The 21,534-nt window shown below is 50.9% G+C and overlaps 1 protein-coding gene across 2 annotated transcripts; it reads right to left on the minus strand.

The window, feature by feature from the left end:
• Nucleotides 1-401: 401 nt before the first annotated feature.
• On the minus strand, nt 402-19,658 carry F2 (coagulation factor II, thrombin). 2 transcript variants are annotated; one of them, XM_025356615.1, is made up of 14 exons: nt 19,558-19,658; nt 18,943-19,106; nt 18,250-18,274; nt 17,956-18,006; nt 15,499-15,604; nt 15,266-15,402; nt 12,584-12,898; nt 12,133-12,261; nt 11,923-12,049; nt 10,616-10,783; nt 9,943-10,116; nt 8,890-9,071; nt 789-859; nt 402-645 (listed from the first exon to the last, which is right to left on the minus strand). In XM_025356615.1, the coding sequence occupies exons 1-14, from the start codon at nt 19,586-19,588 to the stop codon at nt 502-504; spliced, it is 1,824 nt and encodes a 607-aa protein (XP_025212400.1). In that variant the 5' UTR covers nt 19,589-19,658; the 3' UTR covers nt 402-501. The 2 variants fall into 2 exon arrangements, with proteins under 2 accessions (XP_025212400.1, XP_025212399.1); XM_025356614.1 differs by having other exon boundaries at nt 19,510-19,658.
• Between the last annotated feature and the right edge of the window lie 1,876 nt (nt 19,659-21,534).

A 21,534-nucleotide genomic window follows, 5' to 3' on the forward strand; every position in this document is an offset into this window, starting at 1 on the left:
TTCTATATTTGAAGTCCTACTTTGACCTTTCTTAGCCATGTGACTTTAGACAAGGTACTTCTCCAAATCTCAGTTTACTCACCTACCTCTTATCAGGATTAAATGAGATAATCCGTTAAAGCCCAGAGGGTGGAATATCTTAAATGCCTATAAATTCAACCTGCCATCTTTCCTCTCACCTGGCCCTGCTCTGAAGATGGTGGATTCTTTTGGGACAGGATCTCACTCTGTCACCCAGGCTGGAGTGCTGGGCTCAAGCAGTCCTCCCATTTCAGCCTCCCGAGTGCTGGGACTACCGGTGTGCACCAGGTGGTGGATTCTCAAGTCTTCTTTATCCAGCAGTATCACTGGCTCTTCCTGAGCCCAGAGAGCTGCCCATGAATAGCACTGGGAGCACTGAAGCTCGTTGAGAGTCACTTTTATTGGGAACCATAGTTTTAGAAACAGCAAAATAATTATTTCACTGGATTGGTTCCAGGAGCCCAGAATATGAGTGGCCCCCTAATCTCCAAACTGATCAATGACCTTCTGTATCCACTTCTTCAGGCGGAACACGTGTGTGTAGAAGCCATATTTCCCATCCCGGTCACAGCCTTCACCCCATGAGACGATGCCCATTTGATACCAGCGTTTGTTTAAGGGGTTCTGAAGAAGAAAGATGAGGTTTCCAATAGAGTCAGGTTCAAGGCCACATCAGTATTCCCCTGCCAGGCAACTGTTTCTAGATACAAGAGTTTCTCCCCATCCCCAGATGAGTTCACCAGGCCCTGGGCTTTAGAGAAGCTTACCTTCATGACAAAGGGTCCCCCGCTGTCGCCTTCACAGGCATCCCCTCGTTTCCCTTCACCAGGCTTGTAACCTTGAGAGAAAACAGCCGTCCGTGCTCAGGAGCATAGCTCGTAGCCCAGCCACACCCCTTCATGAGACACAGCTGGTGATAGTCCACTTACCCCTCCAATCATTCTTGCTCTCCTCACTTCCTCGCCCTATACATCCAGTCCTAGCAAATCTTGTCGGCTCTACCTTCAACATAGATCCCAAGTCCAACCCCTTCTTACCATTTCTAGCTCCAGCTCCTGAACCACTAGTTTCCTTCATTCTTTGCCCACCTACAATGTATTCTCCACCCAAGAGGCAGAATAATGCTTTTAAAAAGTTGGACCAGGCCAGGGTAGGTGGCTCATGCCCAAGCCGGGTAGATCACTTTGAGCTCAGGAGTTCAAGACCAACCTGGGCAATATGGCAAAACCCTGTCTCTACAAAAAATTAGCTGGGTATGGTGGCACATGCCTGTAGTCCCAGCTACTTGGGAGGCTGAGAGAGGAGGATCCCTTGCGCCTGGGAGGTTAAGGCTGCAGTGAGCCGTAATCATGTCACTACACTCCAGCCTGGGCGACAGAGTGAGACCCTGTCTCAAAAAAATCAATAATGAAAGACCAAGAAAAATTAAAAAATTAAAAAATTAAAAAGTTAGACCTACAAGTCTGATGAGGATAATAATGGTAGTTGCCTTTACCCAAATCTCCCCAAGTAACCTCTACAAACAATATAGAACAACACTAACAACAATAAAACCTACACAGAAAAACCACACCTTCACCAGGCGCTGTGGCTCATACCTATAATCTCAGCACTTTGGGAGGCCAAGGCAGGCAGATCATGAGGTCAGGAGTTTAAGACCAGCCTGGCCAACATGGTGAAACCCTGCCTCTACTAAAAATACAAAAATTAGCCAGGCATAGTGGTGTGCACCTGTAATCCCAGCTACTCAGGAGACTGAGGTAGGAGAATTGCTTGAACCCGGGAGGTGGAGGTGGAGGTTGCAGTGAACCGAGATTGCACCACTGCAGTACAGCCTGAGTGACAGAACAAGACTCCATCTTGAAAAATAAAATAAAATAATTAGCTGGACATGGTGGCATGTACCTATGGTCCTAGCTATACGTGGGAGGCTGAAGCAAGAAGAGAATTGCTTGAGCCCAGGAGTTCAAGGCTGCAATGAGCTATGACTGTGCCACTGTACTCCAGCCTGGGCAATAGAACAAGACCCTATCTGGGAAAAAAAAAAAAAAAAAAAAAAAGCTAGCAAGAGAACAGCAAAGTAAAGCAGACAGAAACATAAGAAAACTTTTTAAGAGATAAAAGCAGAAATTAATGAACCTCAATAGAAAAATAATAGGCCTGGCCAGGTGTGGTAGCTGACACCTGTAATCCCAGCACTTTGGGAGGCTGAGGTGGGCGGATCACAAGGTCAGGAGATCGAGACCATCCTGGCGAACACAGTGAAACCCTGTCTCTACTAAAAATACAAAAAATTAGCCAGGCGTGGCAGTGTGTACTTGTAGTCCCAGCTACTCAGAAGGCTGAGGCAGGAGAGCTTGCAGTGAGCCAAGATCGCGCCACTGCACTCCAGCCTGGGTAATAGAGCAAGACTCTGTCTCAAAAAAAAAAAAAAAAAAAAAAAAGGGCCAGGTACAGTGGCTCACTCCTGTAATCCCAGCACTTTGGGAAGCTGAGGCAGGCAGATCACGAGGTCAGGAGTTCGAGACCAGCCTGGCTAACATGGTGAAACCCCGTCTCTACTAAAAATATAAAAAAATTAGCCAGGCATGGTGGCATGTACCTGTAATCCCAGCTACTTGGGAGGCTGAGGCAGGAGAATCACTTGAACCCAGGAGGTGAAGGTTGTGGTGATCTGAGATCGCACCACTGCACTCCAGCCTGGGTAACAGAGTGAGACTATGTCTCAAAACAAAAAAAAGAAAAATAATAGGCCTAATAATTTCATCAATCAAATCCCTAGGTATTTGTTTTGAGAAAATCGGCAAGCCATTAGCTAATTTACTCAAGAAAAATAAGATATTACAAATATATAAAATAAGATACCAAGGGAAAAAATTATAAGAGAATACATTGCAGCAGTCAAGAAAGATACAATAATAGACTTGAACAAATATGAAGACATTTCTTATCCTTGGATAAAATGACTCAATATAAAAAAATATGTCCATTCTCCCAGTTAATTTATTAAAGTATCATAATCCCAATAAAAATACCACCAAGCTTTTTTATAGACCTAGACATATTGATACTAACGTTCATATGGAAAAACAAACATGCAAGAATTGCTAGGAAAACACTGGAAAGAAAAACTAAAAAAGAACATTAGCCTTCCCAGCTATGTATGCTAAAGCCTCTATCATTAAAACAATGTGATGCTGTGCACAGACAGACAACAGACCAGGAGAGCCAAGTCAAACGTCCAGAAACATATTCATCCCTAAGCATACTCTATCCATAGAAATCTAGAATGTGGGGCTGGGCACCGTGGCTCATGCTGGTAATCCCAGCACTTTGGGAGGCCAAGGCAGGAGGATCACTTGAGCCCAGGAGTTCGAGACCAGCCTGGGTAACATAGCAAGACCCTGTCTCTACAAATCAAATAAAATTAGCTGGGTGCAGGAAAAAATAAAACTAAAAACTAAAACCTAGGTCAGGTATGATGGCTCATGTCTGTAATCCCAGCAGTTTGGGAGGCCAAGGTGGGAGAACTGCTCAAGCCCAGCCAGGAGTTCGAGATCAGCCTGGGCAGCATAGGGAGACTTGTCTCTATTTCAAATAAATAAATGAAAATAAAATACAATCTACGGCCGGGCGCGGTGGCTCAAGCCTGTAATTCCAGCACTTTGGGAGGCCGAGACGGGCGGATCACGAGGTCAGGAGATCGAGACCATTCTGGCTAACACGGTGAAACCCCATCTCTACTAAAAAAATACAAAAATCTAGCTGGGCGAAGTGGCGAGCGCCTGTGGTCCCAGCTACTCGGGAGGCTGAGGCAAGAGAATGGCGTAAACCCGGGAGGCGGAGCTTGCAGTGAGCTGAGATCCGGCCGCTGCACTCCAGCCTGGGCGACAGAGCCAGACTCAGTCTCAAAAAAAAAAATAAAATAAAATAAAATAAAATAAAATACAATCTAGAATGTGATAAAGGTGAAATCTCAAATCACTAGTTCATAGACTTTTTTTTTTTTTTTGAGATGGAGTCTCGCTCTGTCACCAGGCTGGAGTGCAGTGGTGCCATCTCGGCTCACTGCAATCTCCACTTCCCAGGTTCAAGTGATTCCCCTGCCTCAGCCTCCCAAGTAGCTGAGACTACAGGCGCCCACCACCATGCCTGGCTAATTTTTTGTATTTTAGTAGAGACAGGGTTTCACCATGTCAGCCAGGATTGTCTCGAACTCCTGACCTTGTGATCCGCCCACCTCGGCCTCCCAAAGTGCTGGGATTACAGGCGTGAACCACTGCGCCCGGCCAGACGGAGTTTTTGCTTTTGTTGCCCAGGCTGGAGTGCAATGGCGGGATCTCAGCTCACTGCAACCTCCGCCTCCTGGGTTCAAGCGATTCTCCTGCCTCAGCCTCCCGAGTATTTGGGATTATAGGCATGCGCTTGCACGTCTGGCTAATTTTGTATTTTTAGCAGAGACGGGGTTTTTCCATGTTGGGCAGGCTGGTCTTGAACTCCTGACTTCAGGTGGTCCGCCCGCCTCGGCCTCCCAAAGTGCTAGGATTGCAGGTGTGAGCCACCGCACCTGGCTGATTTTTTTTTTTTTTTTTTTTTAAATAGAAACAGGGTCTCACTCTGTCACCCAGGCTGGAGTGCAATGGAGCAGTCATCTCACTGCAGTATTGAACTCCTAGCCTCAAGCAATCCTCCTAACTCAGCCTCTCAAGTAGCTGAGACTACAAGGCACATGCCACCATGCCCAGCTAATTTAAAAAAATTTTTTTTTCCTTTTTTTTTTTTTTTTTTTGAGATGGAGTCTCACTCTGTCGCCAGGCTGGAGTGCAGTGGCGCCATCTCGGCTCACTGCAACCTCTGCCTCCTGGGTTCAAGCGATTCCCCTGCCTCAGCCTCCTGAGTAGCTGGGACTACAGGCGTGTACCACCACACCCGGCTAATTTTTTGTATTTTAGTGGAGACAGGGGTTTCACCATGTTGGCCAGGATGGTCTTGAACTCCTGACCTCAGGTGATCCCCCGCCTCTGCCTCCCAGAGTGCTGGGATTACAAGTGTAAGCCACCACACCTGGCCAGGAAAAGTTTATCTAACTCTGATTCAAAATCCAGATTTAATAAAATAAATGATAAATTTGACTATCTAGTAATTTTTTAAACTGCATGGCCAAAAAAATTATACATGAGGTTAAAAAAACTGACAAACAGCAGGGCACAGTGGCTTAAGCCTGTAATCCCAGCACTTTGGGAGGCCAAGACGGGCGGATCATGAGGTCAGGAGATCGAGACCATCCTGGCTAACACGGTGAAACCCCGTCTCTACTAAAAAAATACAAAAAACTAGCCGGGCGTGGTGGCAGGTGCCTGTAGTCCCAGCTACTCGGGAGGCTGAGGCAGGAGAATGGCGTGAACCCGGGAGGCGGAGCTTGCAGTGAGCTGAGATCTGGCCACTGCACTCCAACCTGGGCAACAGAGCGAGACTCTGTCTCAAAAAAAAAAAAAAAAACTGACAAACTAGGAGAAAACATTTGCAATATATATCACAAATAAAGGCCTAGTATAAATGTGAAGAACTCACAAAAATTGATAAGAAAGGGACCAAAAAGGGACATGAAGAGACAATTCACAAAAAAATTATATAATACAAATGCTAGCCAGGCACGCACCTGTGGTCCCAGCTACTCAGGAGGCTGAGGCAGGAGAATCACTTGAACCAGGGAAGTGGAGGCTGCAGTGAGCCAAGATTGCACCATTGCACTCCAGCCTAGGTGACAAAGCGAGACTCTGTCTCAAAAAAATAATTATATAAAAATAGTCCTTAGGCCAGGCGTGGTGGCTCATGCCTGTAATCCCAGCACTTTGGGAGGCCGAGGCGGGAGGATCACGAGGTAAGGAGTTTGAGACGAGCCTGGCCAAAATGGTGAAACCCTGTCTCTACTAAAAATACAAAAATTATCTCGGCACAGTGACTTGTGCCTATAGTCCCAGCTGCTTGGGAGGCTGAGGCAGGAGAATCACTTGAACCCAGGAGGTGAAGCTTGCAGTGAGCCAAAATTGTGCCACTGTACTCCAGCCTAGGTGACAGAGGGCATCTCAAAAAAAAAAAAAAAAAGTTCCTTAATCATAAGAAAAGATGTTCAACCTCATTTTCAATTTGAAAGCTGTCCATTAAAACAATTTTGATGTACTATTTCTCACCTCTCAGATTGGTAAAAATTTAAAACTGTGACATTCTTTTGGCAAGGTTGTAGGGAAACAGGCATTCTCATACACTGTGATGGAAATGCAAACTGGTACAACCCTTATGGAAAGAAATTTTAAAATCTCTAAAAAATGACATACATGTTTGCCTTTTGACTTAACAATACTACTTCTAAAAATTTCCTAGGAGAGGCCAGGCATGGTGGCTCACATCTGTAATCCCAGCACTTTGGGAGGCTAAGTTGGGTGGATCACTTGAGCTCAGAGTTCAAGACCAGTCTGGGCAACACAGTAAGACCCAGTCTCTACAAAAAATACAAAAATTAGCTGGGCATGGTGGTGTGTGCCTGTAGCCCCAGCTACTCAGGAGGCTAAAGTGGGAGGTTGGCTTGAGTTCAGGAGGCAGAGGTTACAGTGGGCCGAGTCCAGCCATAGGATTGGTTTTAATAGTGTTATGGATGGAGGATTTTGAAACTGTAATCTAGTATTGCTCAAATAGGCAAGTGCATTACAGATAATGGGGGTCAGGTTTCTTACTGTCAACAGAGAGTTACAAATATGGAAAAGGAAAAGCTAAAATTAATCCTGTGGTGTTAGAATGGAATTGGAGGTTTCAGTAGGAACTCACGGTTTTTTATATAGATGATAGAGATATTGGTATATGCATCGTATAATTTTTTTCTGGTCCTGTCCACTAAGAGAGCCTAGAAGTAATGACATCCCACTAGCAATGTGCACACGCCAGCACCCAGATCTCAGTTCTAAATTCCAGTCTCCACTAGAAGGGTTCCCTGGAGAAATGGCTGCTTCCAACACTACAGTCAGGAAAGTAGGATCAACCTGAAACATCTTGCTATGCCAGAAAGTAAGAAAGTACTCAAAGAATGACAGAACATCTCCCCAAGTCACAGAAGCCAGCTTGAAGGAACTCCCACTGGCCAAACTTGGGATCATCTGAGCATCAAAAGAAATAACAGTAGTAACAAAGTATGGCCTGGCACAGCGGCTCATGCCCGTAATCCCAGAACCTTGGGAGGCTGAGGTGGGCGGATCACCTGAGGTCAGGAGTTCGAGACCAGCCTGGCCAACATGGTGAAACCCTGTCTCTACTACAAATACAAAAATTAGCTGGGCATGGTGGTACATGCCTGTGATTCCAGCTATTCGGGAGGCCGAGGTGGGAGAATCGCTTGAATCTGGGAGGAAGAGGTTGCAGTGAGCCGAGATTGTGCCACTGCACTCAAGCCTGGGTGACAGCAAGGCTGTGTCAAAAAAAATTTCTGGGTTTTAATATTTGTACTGTGGTTATATAAGAGAACATCCTTGGGTTGGGTTTTTTTTTTTTTTTTTTTTTGGGAAATACTTAAGTATTTATGGGTGAAAAGAAACCATATTCACGATTTGCTCTCAAACTATGCACATATATATATATATAAAAAAACTCCCACACATCCACAGAATGGAGGACAATCTGGATGACAGTATACAGGAAATCTTTGTATTATTTTTGCAACTTTTCTGTGAGTCTGAAATTACACTAAATTTTTATTTTTTACTTTTCAAGTCAGTCAGATCATTTCTTAACCTGCCTCAAGCCCCTCGATAACTTCCCATCTCACTCAATAAAGTCCTTCCAGGCCCTAAAGGAAGTGGCTCTCCTCTGCCTGGGCCCTTCTCTCCCTCACCCACTGCTGCCCCTCCTCAGCACCCCAGGCCTCCCTACTGCTCCCCAGACAAGACAAGTGTGCTCACACCTCAGGGCCTTTGCGCCTGCCATGCCCCCAGCCTGCGGTGCTCCTCCCCTAGACATGCTTGCTCACTCCTTCCTTCCCCTCTTCCAGTCCCTGCCCAGACATCACCTTCTTAGGGAGGCCTTCTCCAACCTTCTCTGACCACCTGATTGATTGATTGATCGATCGATGGAGTCTCACTCTGTTGCCCAGGCTGGAGTGCAGCTCACTGCCCGAATTCAGCTCACTGCAACCTCCGCCTCCCGGGCTCAAGCAATTCTCCTGCCTCAGCCTCCTGAGTAGCTGGGATTACAGGCATGCATCACCATGCCTGGCAAATTTTTGTATTTTTAGTAGAGATGAGGTTTCACCATGTTGGCCAGGCTGGTTTCGAACTCCTGACCTCAAGTGATCCTGCCCGCCTCGTCTGGCCACCCTATTTAGAAGCCCACCTCATCAGCCCTTCTCTCTCCCTGTGCTTCATTTTTCTTCACAGCACTGGTCAGGGATTGCTGTTTTAGATCTGTTTACGGACGTGCCCTCCTCCTAGGAAGGAAGCCCTCTGAGGGCACAGACATTGTCGGTCTGGGTCCCTGCTGTATACCCTAGAACACTGCCTGGAAGGTAATAGGTGCTCAATAAATATCTGCTGAGCAGTTGAATGAATGGCGTTTCCCCACCCGCAGCCTCTTGCTGCTATCTGAGCTCACATATATTGAACACTTCACTGGTGACTGATACTATGCCAAATATATTAATATATGCTACTTCATTTAACCCTCCCATAACCTTATGGGATAGACTTTTACTTCCATTTTACAGAGGAAGAAACTGAGCCACCAAGAGGTTAGGCAACTTGCCCAAAGTCACATGCCTTGAACCCAGGCACAACTCAGTCCTCCCAACCCGGGCCCCACTGTTTCCTCAGCCCGCCCCAGACTTGCCAGCACAGAACATGTTGTCAGTGATGCGGATCCGAGTAGAGTCCTTGCAGACCGACCGCTCCACGATGGGCAGGTTCACCACCTGCAGGACGCTGGGCTGCACCTTACCAACGTTGGCCGTCCACGTCTCCTTCAGGTTGCCCCAGCCTGTCACCCGCCCCTTGTATCCAACCTGGAACAAGCTTTGAGGAAGGAAGAAGGGCCTGGTGAGAGCCAACCCTCGCAGGAGCCGCCTGGCCCCAATGCCATTTCTTAGAGACCAGAATCTAAAACGTCCGTGCTGGCCGGGCACCGAGGCTCACACCTCCCGTCTCAGCACTTTGGGAGGCTGAGGCGGGCGGATCACTTGAGGTCAGGGGTTTGAGACCAGCCTGGCTGACACGGTGAAACCCACCAGTCTCTACTAAAAATACAAAAATTAGCCTGTAATCCCAGCTACTCAGGAGGCTGAGGCAGGAGAGTCGCTTGAACCTGGGAGGAGGGGTTGCAGTGAGCCCAGATCACACGACTACACTCCAGCCTGGGAGACAAGAGTGGAACTCCGTGGCCGGGCGCGGTGGCTCAAGCCTGTAATCCCAGCACTTTGGGAGGCCGAGACGGGCGGATCACAATGTCAGGAGATCGAGACCATCCTGGCTAACCCGGTGAAACCCCGTCTCTACTAAAAAATACAAAAAACTAGCCGGGCGAGGTGGTGGGCGCCTGTAATCCCAGCTACTCGGAGGCTGAGGCAGGAGAATGGCATAAACTCGGGAGGCAGAGCTTGCAGTGAGCTGAGATCCGGCCACAGCACTCCAGCCTGGGCGATAGAGCGAGACTCCGTCTCAAAAAAAAAAGAAAAAAAGAGTGGAACTCCCTTAATAAATTATTTATTATGTTTATTTAACATAAATAAAAAATAAAACGCCAGTGCTGAAAAGAACTTTTGGGTTCACTCCAAGAAACTGAGGCCTGGAAAAGGGCTGGAAAAGGGCTCTGCAAGGCTGCCTGGTATCAGAGCCAGGCCCAGAACTCGGCTTCTGCCCCTCAGCTAATAAGCGTCTGGTTGCCCACCTGGCTGCCGTCTCCCTGTCGGGCAGGCACACGGGGTGGATGTAGTCGCTGAAGGTAACGGGCTTCTTCAGCTTCATCAGGGCAATGTCCCGGTCCAGGTTCTCCCGCCAGTTGTACCTGGGGTGGATGTAGATCTTTTCCAGCATGGATATCTTTTCAATGTTTCGCTCATACCTGCAGAGACCCCAAGAGAGAAATGGAGAAGCTGCAGGTTCACCCAGCAAGGGGCAGGAAACTGCCTGCCCTTGGGGTCTGGGAGACAGGGTATCCTGCAGGCCACCAGGGAGGGGATAGGGCTGGCTCCTGCCGTGGCAGCCCCCTGGCCATTTCTTCCTGGGCCTAAAGCCGTGCCGGGCTTTGGAGTCAGACAGTCAGGAGGACAGGGACAAGGGCACAGGCTGCACACCCTGGTCCAGACAGACTCTATTTTCGGAGACTCCCACATGGGCCATATCCTGGTGTTGGAGGGCCCAGGAGACAGACAGGTTTCCCCCCTCTAGCTCCAAGCCTCAGTCAGGACATGACCAAATGGACTTTCCAGCAGAGACTGCCGGGATGTCATATTCTGGGGGTATCCAGAACATCCCATTGTCCCGGAGCCACCAGGGCCCCTCATGATCGCTCTGGAGGACTCAGACCCCTGCCAGACACCCACAGGCCACCAGTTCTGTACCTGGTGCGGGAGTGCTTGCCAATGCGCACCAGAAGGTCATTCTCAGTGAAGTTCTTGTCCCAGGGCGGGTACAGGAGGCAGTGGGCGGCGGTGAGGACCCAGCGGTCACTGATGAGGCTGGCCCCACACAGCAGCTCCTGGGGACTCTTCCGGAAAAGCATCACCTGCCTAGGAGGGGGAGCAGGAAGCATTAGGAGCTGAGGATGAGGGGGCTGCCTGTACACCAGCCCTAGAAGTAACAAGTCCCAGGTCTAAGAACCCAGCGGGGCAGAGCTGCCTCTGGGGCCCAGATCCAAGCTTGGGCTGGCCGCCCTTGGGGCCTGGAGCCTCCATGTGATGCTGAGGGGTTGCCTCACACTTTTTTTTTTTTGAGACAGGGTTTCACTCTTGTCACCCAGGCTGGAGTGCAATGGTACAGTCACAGCTTACTGAAGCCTCAACCTCCTGCGCTCAAGCAATCCTCCCGCCTCAGCCTCCTTAGTAGCTGGGACTACAGGGATATGCTGCTATACCTGGCTAATTTTTGTATTTTTAGTAGAGACGGGGTTTTACCATTTTGCCCAGACTGGCTTTGAACTCCTGACCTCAAGTGATCTTCCCTTCTTGGCCTCCCAAAGTGCTGGGATTACAGGGGTGAGCCACTGACCTGACCTGCCTCCTGCTTTTTGTACTCCCTTACTAGGTCCTTCCAGTCCAGAGTTCACACAGCGTAGCCCAGCTCTGGAATCAGAACTGGATTCAAACCCATTAGCAGTGTGCGGAGGTGAGCCACCAGCTCTGTGAGCCTCAGCTTTACCATCTGCTTAGAAGTAAAGCACCCATGGGCCAGGTGCGGTGGCTCACGCCTGTAATCCCAACACTTTGGGAGGCTGAGGCAGGTGGATCACTTGAGGTCAGGAGTTCAAGACCAGCCTGGCCAACATGGTGAAACCCTGTTTCTACTTAAAATAACAAAAATTAGCTGGGTGTGGTGGCGCATGTCTGTAAATTCAGCTACTCAGGAGGCTGAGGCAAGAGAATCGTTTGAACCTGGAAGGCAGAAGTTGCAGTGAGCCGAGATCACAGCAGTGAGCCGAGATTGTGGCACTGCACTCCAGCCTAGGTGACAGAGCAAGACTCCATCTTAAAAAAAAAAAAAAAGGAAGGAAATAACCCATCTCATGTGGCTGCTGTGCAGTTGGTGGGATCCTGGATGCTCAGCTGTTGTCATCTATAAAGCCCGGGCCTGTGGGCAGGGCCGGAGGGTGGGGGGCCAGCAGCACACCTGCCCCCAGGAGTGAATGGTAGCACAGGGCTCCGGGACACACCAAGGTGACATGCCGATCTCTGCATCCCAGCCCTCCACAATGCGCCCGTCGATGTAGGATTCCAGGAGTTCTCCTTCAGTTTTGTCCTCCAGCGACTTCTTCTCAAACAGAGGTCGCAGCCCACAGTCTGCAGAGCAAGCCAAGCGGTGAGGGGCAAGTGCTGGCCACCAGCCCCACAGCCCCGCGTCCCTCAGATGCCCACTACCTCACCTGCTTCTCCCAAGCCGAAGGTCCTCGGATCGAAGAAAGTCTGGTACTCACTGGTGGCGGTACGCCCTTCGATGGCCCTGTCTGTGTCCTCACCCAGCCCATCTCCTGTCTCCTCATCCACGGCCTCCTCTGTTGGGACCCGGGCACCGGCTGGGACTCGGCTGGGCCATTCCTCACGCATCCCCTAGATCCCCCCAATTCCCCTGTGGGCCTTGGAGGCCGTTTGGTGCAGAGGTTAAGAGTGCATGCACAGTTGGGCTACTAGGCAATAACCTCCTGGGGCCTCAATGTACTTATCTATGAAATGGGCACAGGACCTTACCCCTACCTGGTTACTGTAAGGCTGTTATGAGCACACTCAACGCGGTAAGTGTTCGGTAAGCAGAAGCAACTGTTGTTATTCCCACCAGGATTCGTCCCTGCATCTCAGGCCCCTACCCAGGCAGCTCACCACAATAGTTGAGGTCGCAGTACTCAAAGTCACCAGGCTTCCCGGCCACATAGCACCACACGCCCTCCTCATCCCCATCTGGGTTGCGGCAGAAGTTCTCCACCAGCTGCACGGCCGAGTCAAAGTCCTGGTGCTTGCTCAGGGCCTTGGCCTGCGCGCTGTCCCAGGCTAGGCAGGGGAGCCCATGTGTGGTCACTGCCAGGCGCCCCTGGTACTGCCGCCCCCGATCAGGGACACACTCCTCCGATGGAAGTGACAGATTCACACTGGAGCCTCTGGAGCGTGGAGTCATCGCTACAGTGACTTGATCCTGGCCTGGTGGGTGAGGGGTAAGGAAGCAGCAGAGTGAGTGAGACCACACATGGACCGGAACAGACAGGGATGTGAACCCCAGTCTTGCTGCTTTTTGCCTGTGTGACCTCAGGTTACTTAACCTCTCTGGGCTTCTGTCTGTCTGCCTTTAAAGGGGTTACTAATGCCACTCTTGCAGGCTTGTTGAGAGGATTAAACAAAATATACAGCATAAGTGTCTGGCACATAATAAACCAGAGATAATAACCGGGTTTGGCCTGCTGGGCTGTCTGTAATCAACTGGTAGTTGCTGCCTGGGGCTGCTGGAGGAGTCTGTTTTTATGGCGACACAGCAGGAAGCTTGCTGGGATCACTAGGCTGTTCACCTGGATAGGTCAGTTTCTGCAAGCCTGCAACTTATTTATCATCAGTGTGTGCGCACGTGTATGGGGGCTGGGAGGTAAATGGTAGCTGTTTTTGTTAGGATAAACTTGCTACAAGACCAATCCCAGGGGCCAGCCGCAGTGGCTTACACCTGTAATCCCAGAATTTTGGGAGGCTGAGCAGGGCAGATCACCTGAGATCAGGAGTTTGAGATCAGCCTGGCCAATGTGGAGAAACCCGTCTCTACTAAAAATACAAAAATTAACCAGGTGTGGTGGCATATGCCTGCAGTCCCAGCTATATGGGAGGCTGAGGCAGGAGAATCGCCTGAACCCAGGAGGTGGAGGCAGTGAGCCAAGATTGTGCCACTGTACTCCAGCCTGGGTAACAGAGTGAGACTCTGTCTCAAAAAAAAAAAAAAAAAAAGGCTGGGCACAGTGGCTCACCCCTGTAATCCCGGCACTTTGGGAGGCCGAAGTGCGAGGATCACGAGGTCAGAGGTTTGAGATCAGCCTGGCCAACATGGTGAAACCCCATCTCTACTACATACAAAAAAATTAGCCGGGCGTGGTGGCACACACTTGTAATCCTAGCTACTCAGGAGGCTGAGGCAGGAGAATTGCTTGAACCTGGGAGGTGGAGGTTGCAGTGAACTGAGATCACGCCACTGCACTCCAGCAGCCTGGGCGAGGGAGTGAGACTCTGTCTCAGAAAGAAAAAAAAAGACCATCCCCAGGAACGAGCAATGGACCCAACAGGGATGCCTAGAGAACAAAGAATACCAACCCATGTTTGTGGGACTGGTAACCGGCACAAATTCTTTACCCCTGGCTGCATCCACATCCTTTGCTCTGTGATTTTACAGGCCGACGTGTAGTTCACCTCTTGACCCTAGCCTTGAACATATACTTGCTCTGGCCAATGGAACGTGGGCAGGGCTGACTGTGCCTGTTCTGAGCCTAGGCCTTCAGGACAGAAGATGCTTTTCTGTTCATTGTTTTCTGTGTCTGTCATCAGCATAAGAAGAGTTTTCCCAGGTACTGCTGTCTTTCAGCCTCAGCCCCAGCATGATCGCACGTGGAGCAAATCTAGGCCCAACACTCAACGAGGAACCAGGCTCAGCTGGACCCATTATTTGAATCAGAGCCACCCAGCCAGGGCCAGCCTCTGTCAGTTGACCCTACAAGACATCATCAGCGAGTGCAGCTGAGATCAGCAGCGCCACGCCTGCCAACCCTCACGGGAAAAAGAAATGCTTATTGTGGTCTGCCTTGGGGAAGGGTAGCTATAGCTACTTAACACACCAGGGAAAATAATGATGACAGAATCCTGCAAGGCCAAACTGCACAAGGCTTGCTCTGTGATACTCAGAACAGGGCGTGTGGACAGAAATGGCTAGGGAGGGCTTCCCGGAGGAAGGAGTGCCTTGATCAGAAAGGAGGCATATTTGGAATGAGCCACAGCCTGGACCATAAGGAAGTCAAGAGTGGGAAGCAGGAGGAGGAGGCTGGCAGATCCCCCCACTCAGATCCCGATTCCCTGACTTCACTGAGCAACAGGCACAGATATGATCTGAATGACTGATGCCAGCTCTGAAGGTGGCCAGCATCTTTTTCTTTTTCTTTTTTTTTTCTTTTTTTGAAGCAGAGTTTTGCTCTTGTCACCAAGGCTGAAGTGCAATGGCACGATCTCAGCTCACTACAACCTCTGCCTCCCGGGTTCAAGCGATTCTGCTGCCTCAGCCTCCTGAGTAGCTGGGATTACAGGCACCCGCCACCATGCCTGGCTAATTTTTGTATTTTTAGTAGAGATGGGGTTTTGCCATGTTGGCCAGGCTGATCTCAAACCCCTGATCTCAGGTGATCCGCTTGCTTCAGCCTCCCAAAGTGCCGGGATTACAGGCATGAGCCACTGCACCCGCCAGCATTCTTGGTTCCCATCCCAGGCTGCCAGGCCCCATGAAGCCCCCGGGCCTTGACCATGGGCCACGCCCTGCCCCCAGCTCACCACAGACAGGGATGCTGCATTCCTCCCTCCTCACGGTGGGGTCTGTAGTGTAGCACCAGGGTCCTGTGGTGCTGCCGTCAGGGTTGCGGCAGAAATTCTCCTGCAGGTCGGCCCCGGGATGGGTGGTGGAGTTGATTCTGGAACAGGAAATTGCCCAACAGGAGGCTGTTGCGCACGAGATATCCTTGCTTCCTGTTCTCAGCCCCTGGTGGAAAGGCCGGCCCCTCACTCACTCAGGCTTATGTGGGTAGCGACTCCTCCATAGCTGGCACTCAATGCCTGACCGGGTGATGTTCACATGCCCTCGGTAGTTCGTACCCAGACCCTCAGCACAGTTACCTGCGGAGACCCCACCCCAGTCAGCCTTGGAGCCTGGGGACTTATTTCCTCTCTCCCAGCAAAGTTCTGTCTATCCCCCACCTCCAAGCTCATGCAGGTCCACAATCCTTAACCTGCATTCACCCAGCCCCTCCTCCTCTGCATCCAGCAGTTCTCCCATTCACTCAACAGTGGCTGCCAAATATTTGCTGAGTGCCCACCATGTGACAGGCACTGTCGGGTGCTCAGCACACATCAACCAATAGGACAGTCACAGCCCTGCCCTCATGGAGCTTCCATTCAGTGGCTTCTCTTGGCCAGCAGGATGAAAAAGTGACCAAGGCCTTTTCATCTGGCCCTGGTCTACCTGTCCCTGCTAGCTTGGCTCCTCGTGCCTCTGGGTCTTTCCACAGGCTGTTTCTTCTGCCTGGAATGCCCGCTTGTTCATCCATGCATCCCACCAGGCCAGGCAGAACTCTGCCTCTCCTGGGAAGTCATCTCTCTTCTGGCAAACCAGACACTCATTTTCCTGTGTTCTCCTGGTGCCTTGAACGGAACTTTTCTTGCAATCACTTTATTTATTTATTTTTTGTTTTTATTTATTTTGAGATGGGGTCCTGCTCTGTTGCCCAGGCTGGAGTGCAGTAGCACGATCTCAGCTCACTACAACCTCTACCTCCCAGATTCAAGCAATTCTCCCCTCTCAGCCTCCCTAGTAGCTATGATTAAAGGCACGTGCCAACACGCCCCAGCTAATTTTTGTATTTTTAATAGAGGCGGGGGGTTTCACCATGTTGGCCAGGATGGTCTCAAACTCCTGGCCTCAAGTGATCCGCCCACCTCAGCCTCTCAAAGTGCTAGGAATACAGGCTTGAGCCCACCCGCCTGCAATCACTTTAATATTTTGTATTTTTGTTCTCTTTTGAGATTGTGAATTCCTTGAAGGCAGAGACTGTATTTGATTCTCTTAAAATCCCCAGCACCTGATATAGTGCGGGGCACATAGCAGGAACTTTGTAAAGTATCTGTTGAGTATGTAATTTAACAAATGAGGCCGGGTGTGGTGGCTCACGCCTACAATCCCAGCACCCGTTTGTGACCAGCCTGACCAACATGGTGAAAACCCATCTCTACTAAAAAATACAAAAAATTAGCTGGACATGGTGGTGTGTGCCTGTAATCCCAGCTACCCAGGAGGCGGAGGCAGGAGAATTGCTTGAATTCGCTAGGCGGAGGTGGCAGCAAGCTGAGATTGCACTGTTGCACTCCAGCCTGGGCGACAGAACAAGACTCCATCTCAAAAAAAAAAAAAAAAAAAAAGAAAGAAAGAAAGTACGGCAGCCAGGCGCGGTGGCTCACACTTGTAATCCTACTACTTTGGGAGGTTGAGATGGGAGAATTGCCTGAGCCCAGGAGTTCAAGACCAGCGTGGGCAAAAAAGGGAGCCCCTGTCTCTTACTAACAAATAAACAAATAAAGAGTTCCAAGTCACGGAGCCTTTTGTCATGCTAAAGGTGCCTTCAGAACGCAGTGCAGGAGGGAGGGTGCTCCCTGAAGTCTCAGCAAAAGTGGCGACATTTGAAGCAGTCCTTGAAGGATAGGGAAGTATTCAGTAGGTGGTGATGGTTGCTCCAGAGGAAATCGACAACATATGCAAGGCCAGGTGCTAGAAACACCTTGGCGCGCTTAGGGAAGTCCTTGGTGTCAGAGCAGCCGGGGGTTTGGGTTCCTGTTTGGTGCAATGACACCTAAAGCTAGAAGGGGAATGTGACGTCATCAGAGCTCTGACTAGGTCGGGGCAGAGACTCGGGTCAGGCAAAGGAGAATGAAGCCTTAAACATGAATTCATGGCTATGCGCAGTGGCTCACGTCTATACTCCCAGCACTTTGGAAGGCCAAGGCAGGTGGATCACGAGGTCAGGAGTTCAAGACCAGCCTGGCTAACATGGTGAAACCCGGTCTCTACTAAAAATACAAAAATTAGCCAGGCGTGGTGACGGGCACCTGTATTTCTAGCTACTTGGGAGGCTGAGGCAGAGAATTGCTTGAACCTGGAAGGTGGAGTCTGCAGTGAGCTGAGATCGTGCCACTGCACTCCAGCCTGGGCGACAGAGTGAGACTCTGTCTCAAAAAAATAAATAAATAAAAAATAATCCATTCATTCATTCATTCGTTCCTCCAACTTGAATCATCTGACTGCATGCCAGACACAGAGCCAGGCACAAAGACACATCTTGACCCCAGGAATGGGAGCAACGTCGGACACTGGGGACCGCCTCGGCCTCCACTGGCCACACTCCAAACCCACCCCTGAGCTCTTCTCTCGGGCTCCCCTCCATGTCCTGACCCCCAACCCCGTGTCACTTGCTCACCTTCCAGACATGCAGCAAGCGTATCTCGAGACGTCCTCACCGTCTCACAAGCTGGAAAAGACCCAGGTGTTTACCCTTGGGATTGGGGTACGGCCAGGATGGGCTGGAGTCAAGGGTGGATGGGATGTTGGTGAGAAACAGAGAGATGGATGGACAGATGGGAGGGACGGAGGAAGGAGTGGGGAAGGGGTGGACAGGTGGATGGCTGGGTGCAGCAGAAGATTCTCCAGGTAGAATTCTCTCACTGGGGTCCCCAGGCCTCCCTTCCTGGGGCAAATCCTTCCCGGTGCTCACCTGTGTACTTGGCCCAGAAAGCATCCTGAAAAACAAGGGCTGGGAGTGAGGCTACGGCAGCTCCTGTTTTGTGTTTAGTAAATGTTATGTCTCCTCCTCACACTTTCCTTTACCCTGGTCATGCAGGGGGCAGGCTCTGGGGAGGTTTGTGGCAGAGTTTCCTACTTTTGTTTCCAAAAGGAGAAGAATATTTGAGGATAGGGGAGTTTCTCCAACACATACACCGAGACTGAACAAGACTGGGGGAGATGGAAGGAGAGGGGGCCGTGGGACCCTGGCAGAGCCCTACAGACAGGGAAGGTGACACAGAGCTCCAGGAACACTGAGTCTTGAGTCCGGGGCTTGTGGTGGCCTCCCCAGAGTCCCACCCCTCAAGGGTGGTGCAGGAGGCTGCCGCTAAGGAGGCCATGTGGACACAGAGCCCCAGGGCAGGCGGATGTCTGAAGACTGTGGAGGCCTCCCCACGTCATGGAGCCACACAGGACCCCGGAACCTTGACAGAGTCCAGGCACAGGGACCCCCAGGAAAGGCTGAGGCCACTCCTCTAGCCAGCCCCGTGAGGAGGGGCTCAGAGTTGAAATGAGGCTGTGAGCGGTGAAGGGGCTGTGGCGTTCCTCTCTTGCTTCTCTGTGGAAGTGTCTAGAGTTGGGCCCGCTCTGAGGCCCTGGAGCCGTCCGAGCAGCCCAGGCTCACCGTGGCCGTGGAGGACTCCAGAGCCTCGAAGGCCTCCTCGTAGCTGCACATCTCCTCCATGCACTCTCGCTCCAGGTTGCCCTTGAGCACCTCCTCCAGGAAGCCGCTGCTGGCTCGCCGGACCCGCTGGAGCAGCGACAGCGCTTGCTGAGGAGCCAGGAACACTTGCTGAGGAGCCAGGAACACTGCAGTGGGGGGGTCATGGGACAGCGGCCTCAGGAGCAGGTGGTCTTGGCCATTGCGGGGGCAGGAAGCAAGCCCGCCCTCCCCTGCTGGCTTCTGAGAGGGGCTGTCTGGGCTGGCGGAAGTGCCTGGAAGGCTGCTAAATATGGCCCCCTGTGCCCCTCCTACACTGCCCCTTGCCCCCAGCCTGCTCCCCATATTGGAAGAGAGAAGCAGCCCTTCTCTTTCCAGTCCTGAGCTCCTGACTTCTTCCCCAAGCTGGCCGCCTGGGGCTGAGACCTACCTAGGGGCCAGCTCTGTGTGCTCTGTCCAGCCAGGAGACCCCGGTCCATGGGCCCACACCCCAATCCTCCAGCCTGTTCCAGCCTGCAAGCACCCCCTTACCATGCTGGCTGTGCACAAGGCTACACAAGGCAGCCAGGGCCAGGCAGCCAGGCAGCTGCAGGCCTCGGACGTGCGCCATAGTGTGTCAGCTCCTGGGTCACTGAGGAATTGTCTGTCCTGACCCCTCTGGGTTAATGTTGAACTAACATGAAGAAATCAGCGGAGAGGGTGAGGTCAGAGGGTCAGGGCCATGGGGATGGGTGGGTAGATAGTCCTCCTGTCCACCCCCGCCATCTGGGAGGACAGGTCCTCCTGGGACCAGGGATGGATGGTCTAGGAGGAGTCACAAAAAAAGGTCACTGTCACCCCCATCTCCCACCCTCCCTCTCTGAGACTTAGCCCATTCTGGCCAGTGGGGCTACGAGACTTTCCTGGAGCTCCTTCCAATCCTAACATACAGTGGTGGTTGCCTTTCATCTCTGCGTGCAACAGTTTCCTCATCTGTACAATGGGAATAATACTTTGTTGCGAGGACTAAAGGAGATTAGGAATGGAAAGCCCATGGAATATCGTAAGTTCTTAATAATCAGATCTGCACATATAGGCCAATGTGGGGGTTTGTGTAATCACAATACACAGATATCAAAAATAGAGACAAAGATAAAAGGTGTGGCCTGATGGAAGTTGCCCCTCGCCTTGGGATGCACCAGGGATAGGAACAGCCAACATTTGCCCAAGCCTCTCAGCCACTGGAGGAGGGGCCCATTTCTCCTCCTTCCTGTCTGGGGTGCCTAGAGGTGTGTTTGTGTGTGGCAGCTGCCTGGGAGGAGGAGTCAGGTCCAGGGACTCTTGGGCCTTTGGTCTATCTTCTGTCACCTCCCAGGACCTGCACCTGTCCTGGAATAGGGGCTACTCCAAATCCCTGGGTCTCCACTGCATGGCCCTCCTTCTCCCTGGCTGCCTGCCCCAGGCCAGGCCTAGCGAGGCTTCTGGTCCTACCCTGCCTTCCACCCAGCCCTACTCCTGTCCCTCCCCTGCCTTCCACCCAGCCCTACTCCTGTCCCTCCCCTGCCTTCCACCCAGCCCTACTCCTGTCCCTCCCCCATTTCCTGTTTGTGGTACCCAAAGCAAATATTAGTCCTGGGTCTAAGTAGGGCAGAGGGACAAAGAGCAGGAACATGGGGAGGCACAAGTTCTCGCCTCGCCTCAGCTGTCCTTTGGGCCCAGCTGTTTGGGGTCTAGACCAGGTTATGTGTGGGAACAGGGAGTTTTGGCAGAAAAACTGGGGACCAAGACTCCCACAAACACCTTAATTCCTGGGAGGCCCATTTCTTATATATTTTCATATATATATTTTTAGGCCAGGCACAGCGGCTCACACCTGTAATCCCAGCACTTTGGGAGGCCAACAAGGCAGGATCACTTGTGGCCAGGAGTTTGAGACCAGCCTGGGCAACATAGCAAGACCCTCATCTCTACCAAAAAAAAATTAAAAATTAGCTGGGAATGGTGGTGCATGCCTGAAGTCTAAGCTACTGGGAGGCTGAGGCAGGAGGATCACTTGAGCCCAGGAGTTCCAGGCTGCAATGAGCTATGATTGTACCACTGCACTCTAGCCTGGGTAACAGAGTAAGACCTTGTTTCTTTTACTTTCTTTTTTTTTTTTTTTTTTGAGATGGAGTCTGGCTCTGTCACCCAGGCTGGAGTGCAGTGGAACAATCTTGGCTCACTGCAACTTCCATCTCCCTTGTTCAAGTGATTCTCCTACCTCAGCCTCCCAAGTAGCTGGGATTACAGGCATGTGCCACCACACCTGGCTAATTTTTGTATTTTTAGTAGAGATGGGGTTTCACCACGTTGATCAGGATGGTCTCAAACTCCCGACCTCAGGTGATCTGCCCACCTACACCTTGGCCTCCCAAAGTGCTGGGATTACAGGCGTGAGCCACCATGCCTGGCCTCAATGAGACCCTGTTTCTAAAAAAATAAATTAAAATAAAACAAAATAGAATAAATAAAATTAAATTAAATACAAATATATATTTTGAGTTTTTGTTGTTGTTGTTTTGTTTTGTTTTTTTAGAG

This window comes from Theropithecus gelada, chromosome 14 (assembly GCF_003255815.1).
Source record: "Theropithecus gelada isolate Dixy chromosome 14, Tgel_1.0, whole genome shotgun sequence".
In the NCBI taxonomy this organism is placed as follows: domain Eukaryota; kingdom Metazoa; phylum Chordata; class Mammalia; order Primates; family Cercopithecidae; genus Theropithecus; species Theropithecus gelada.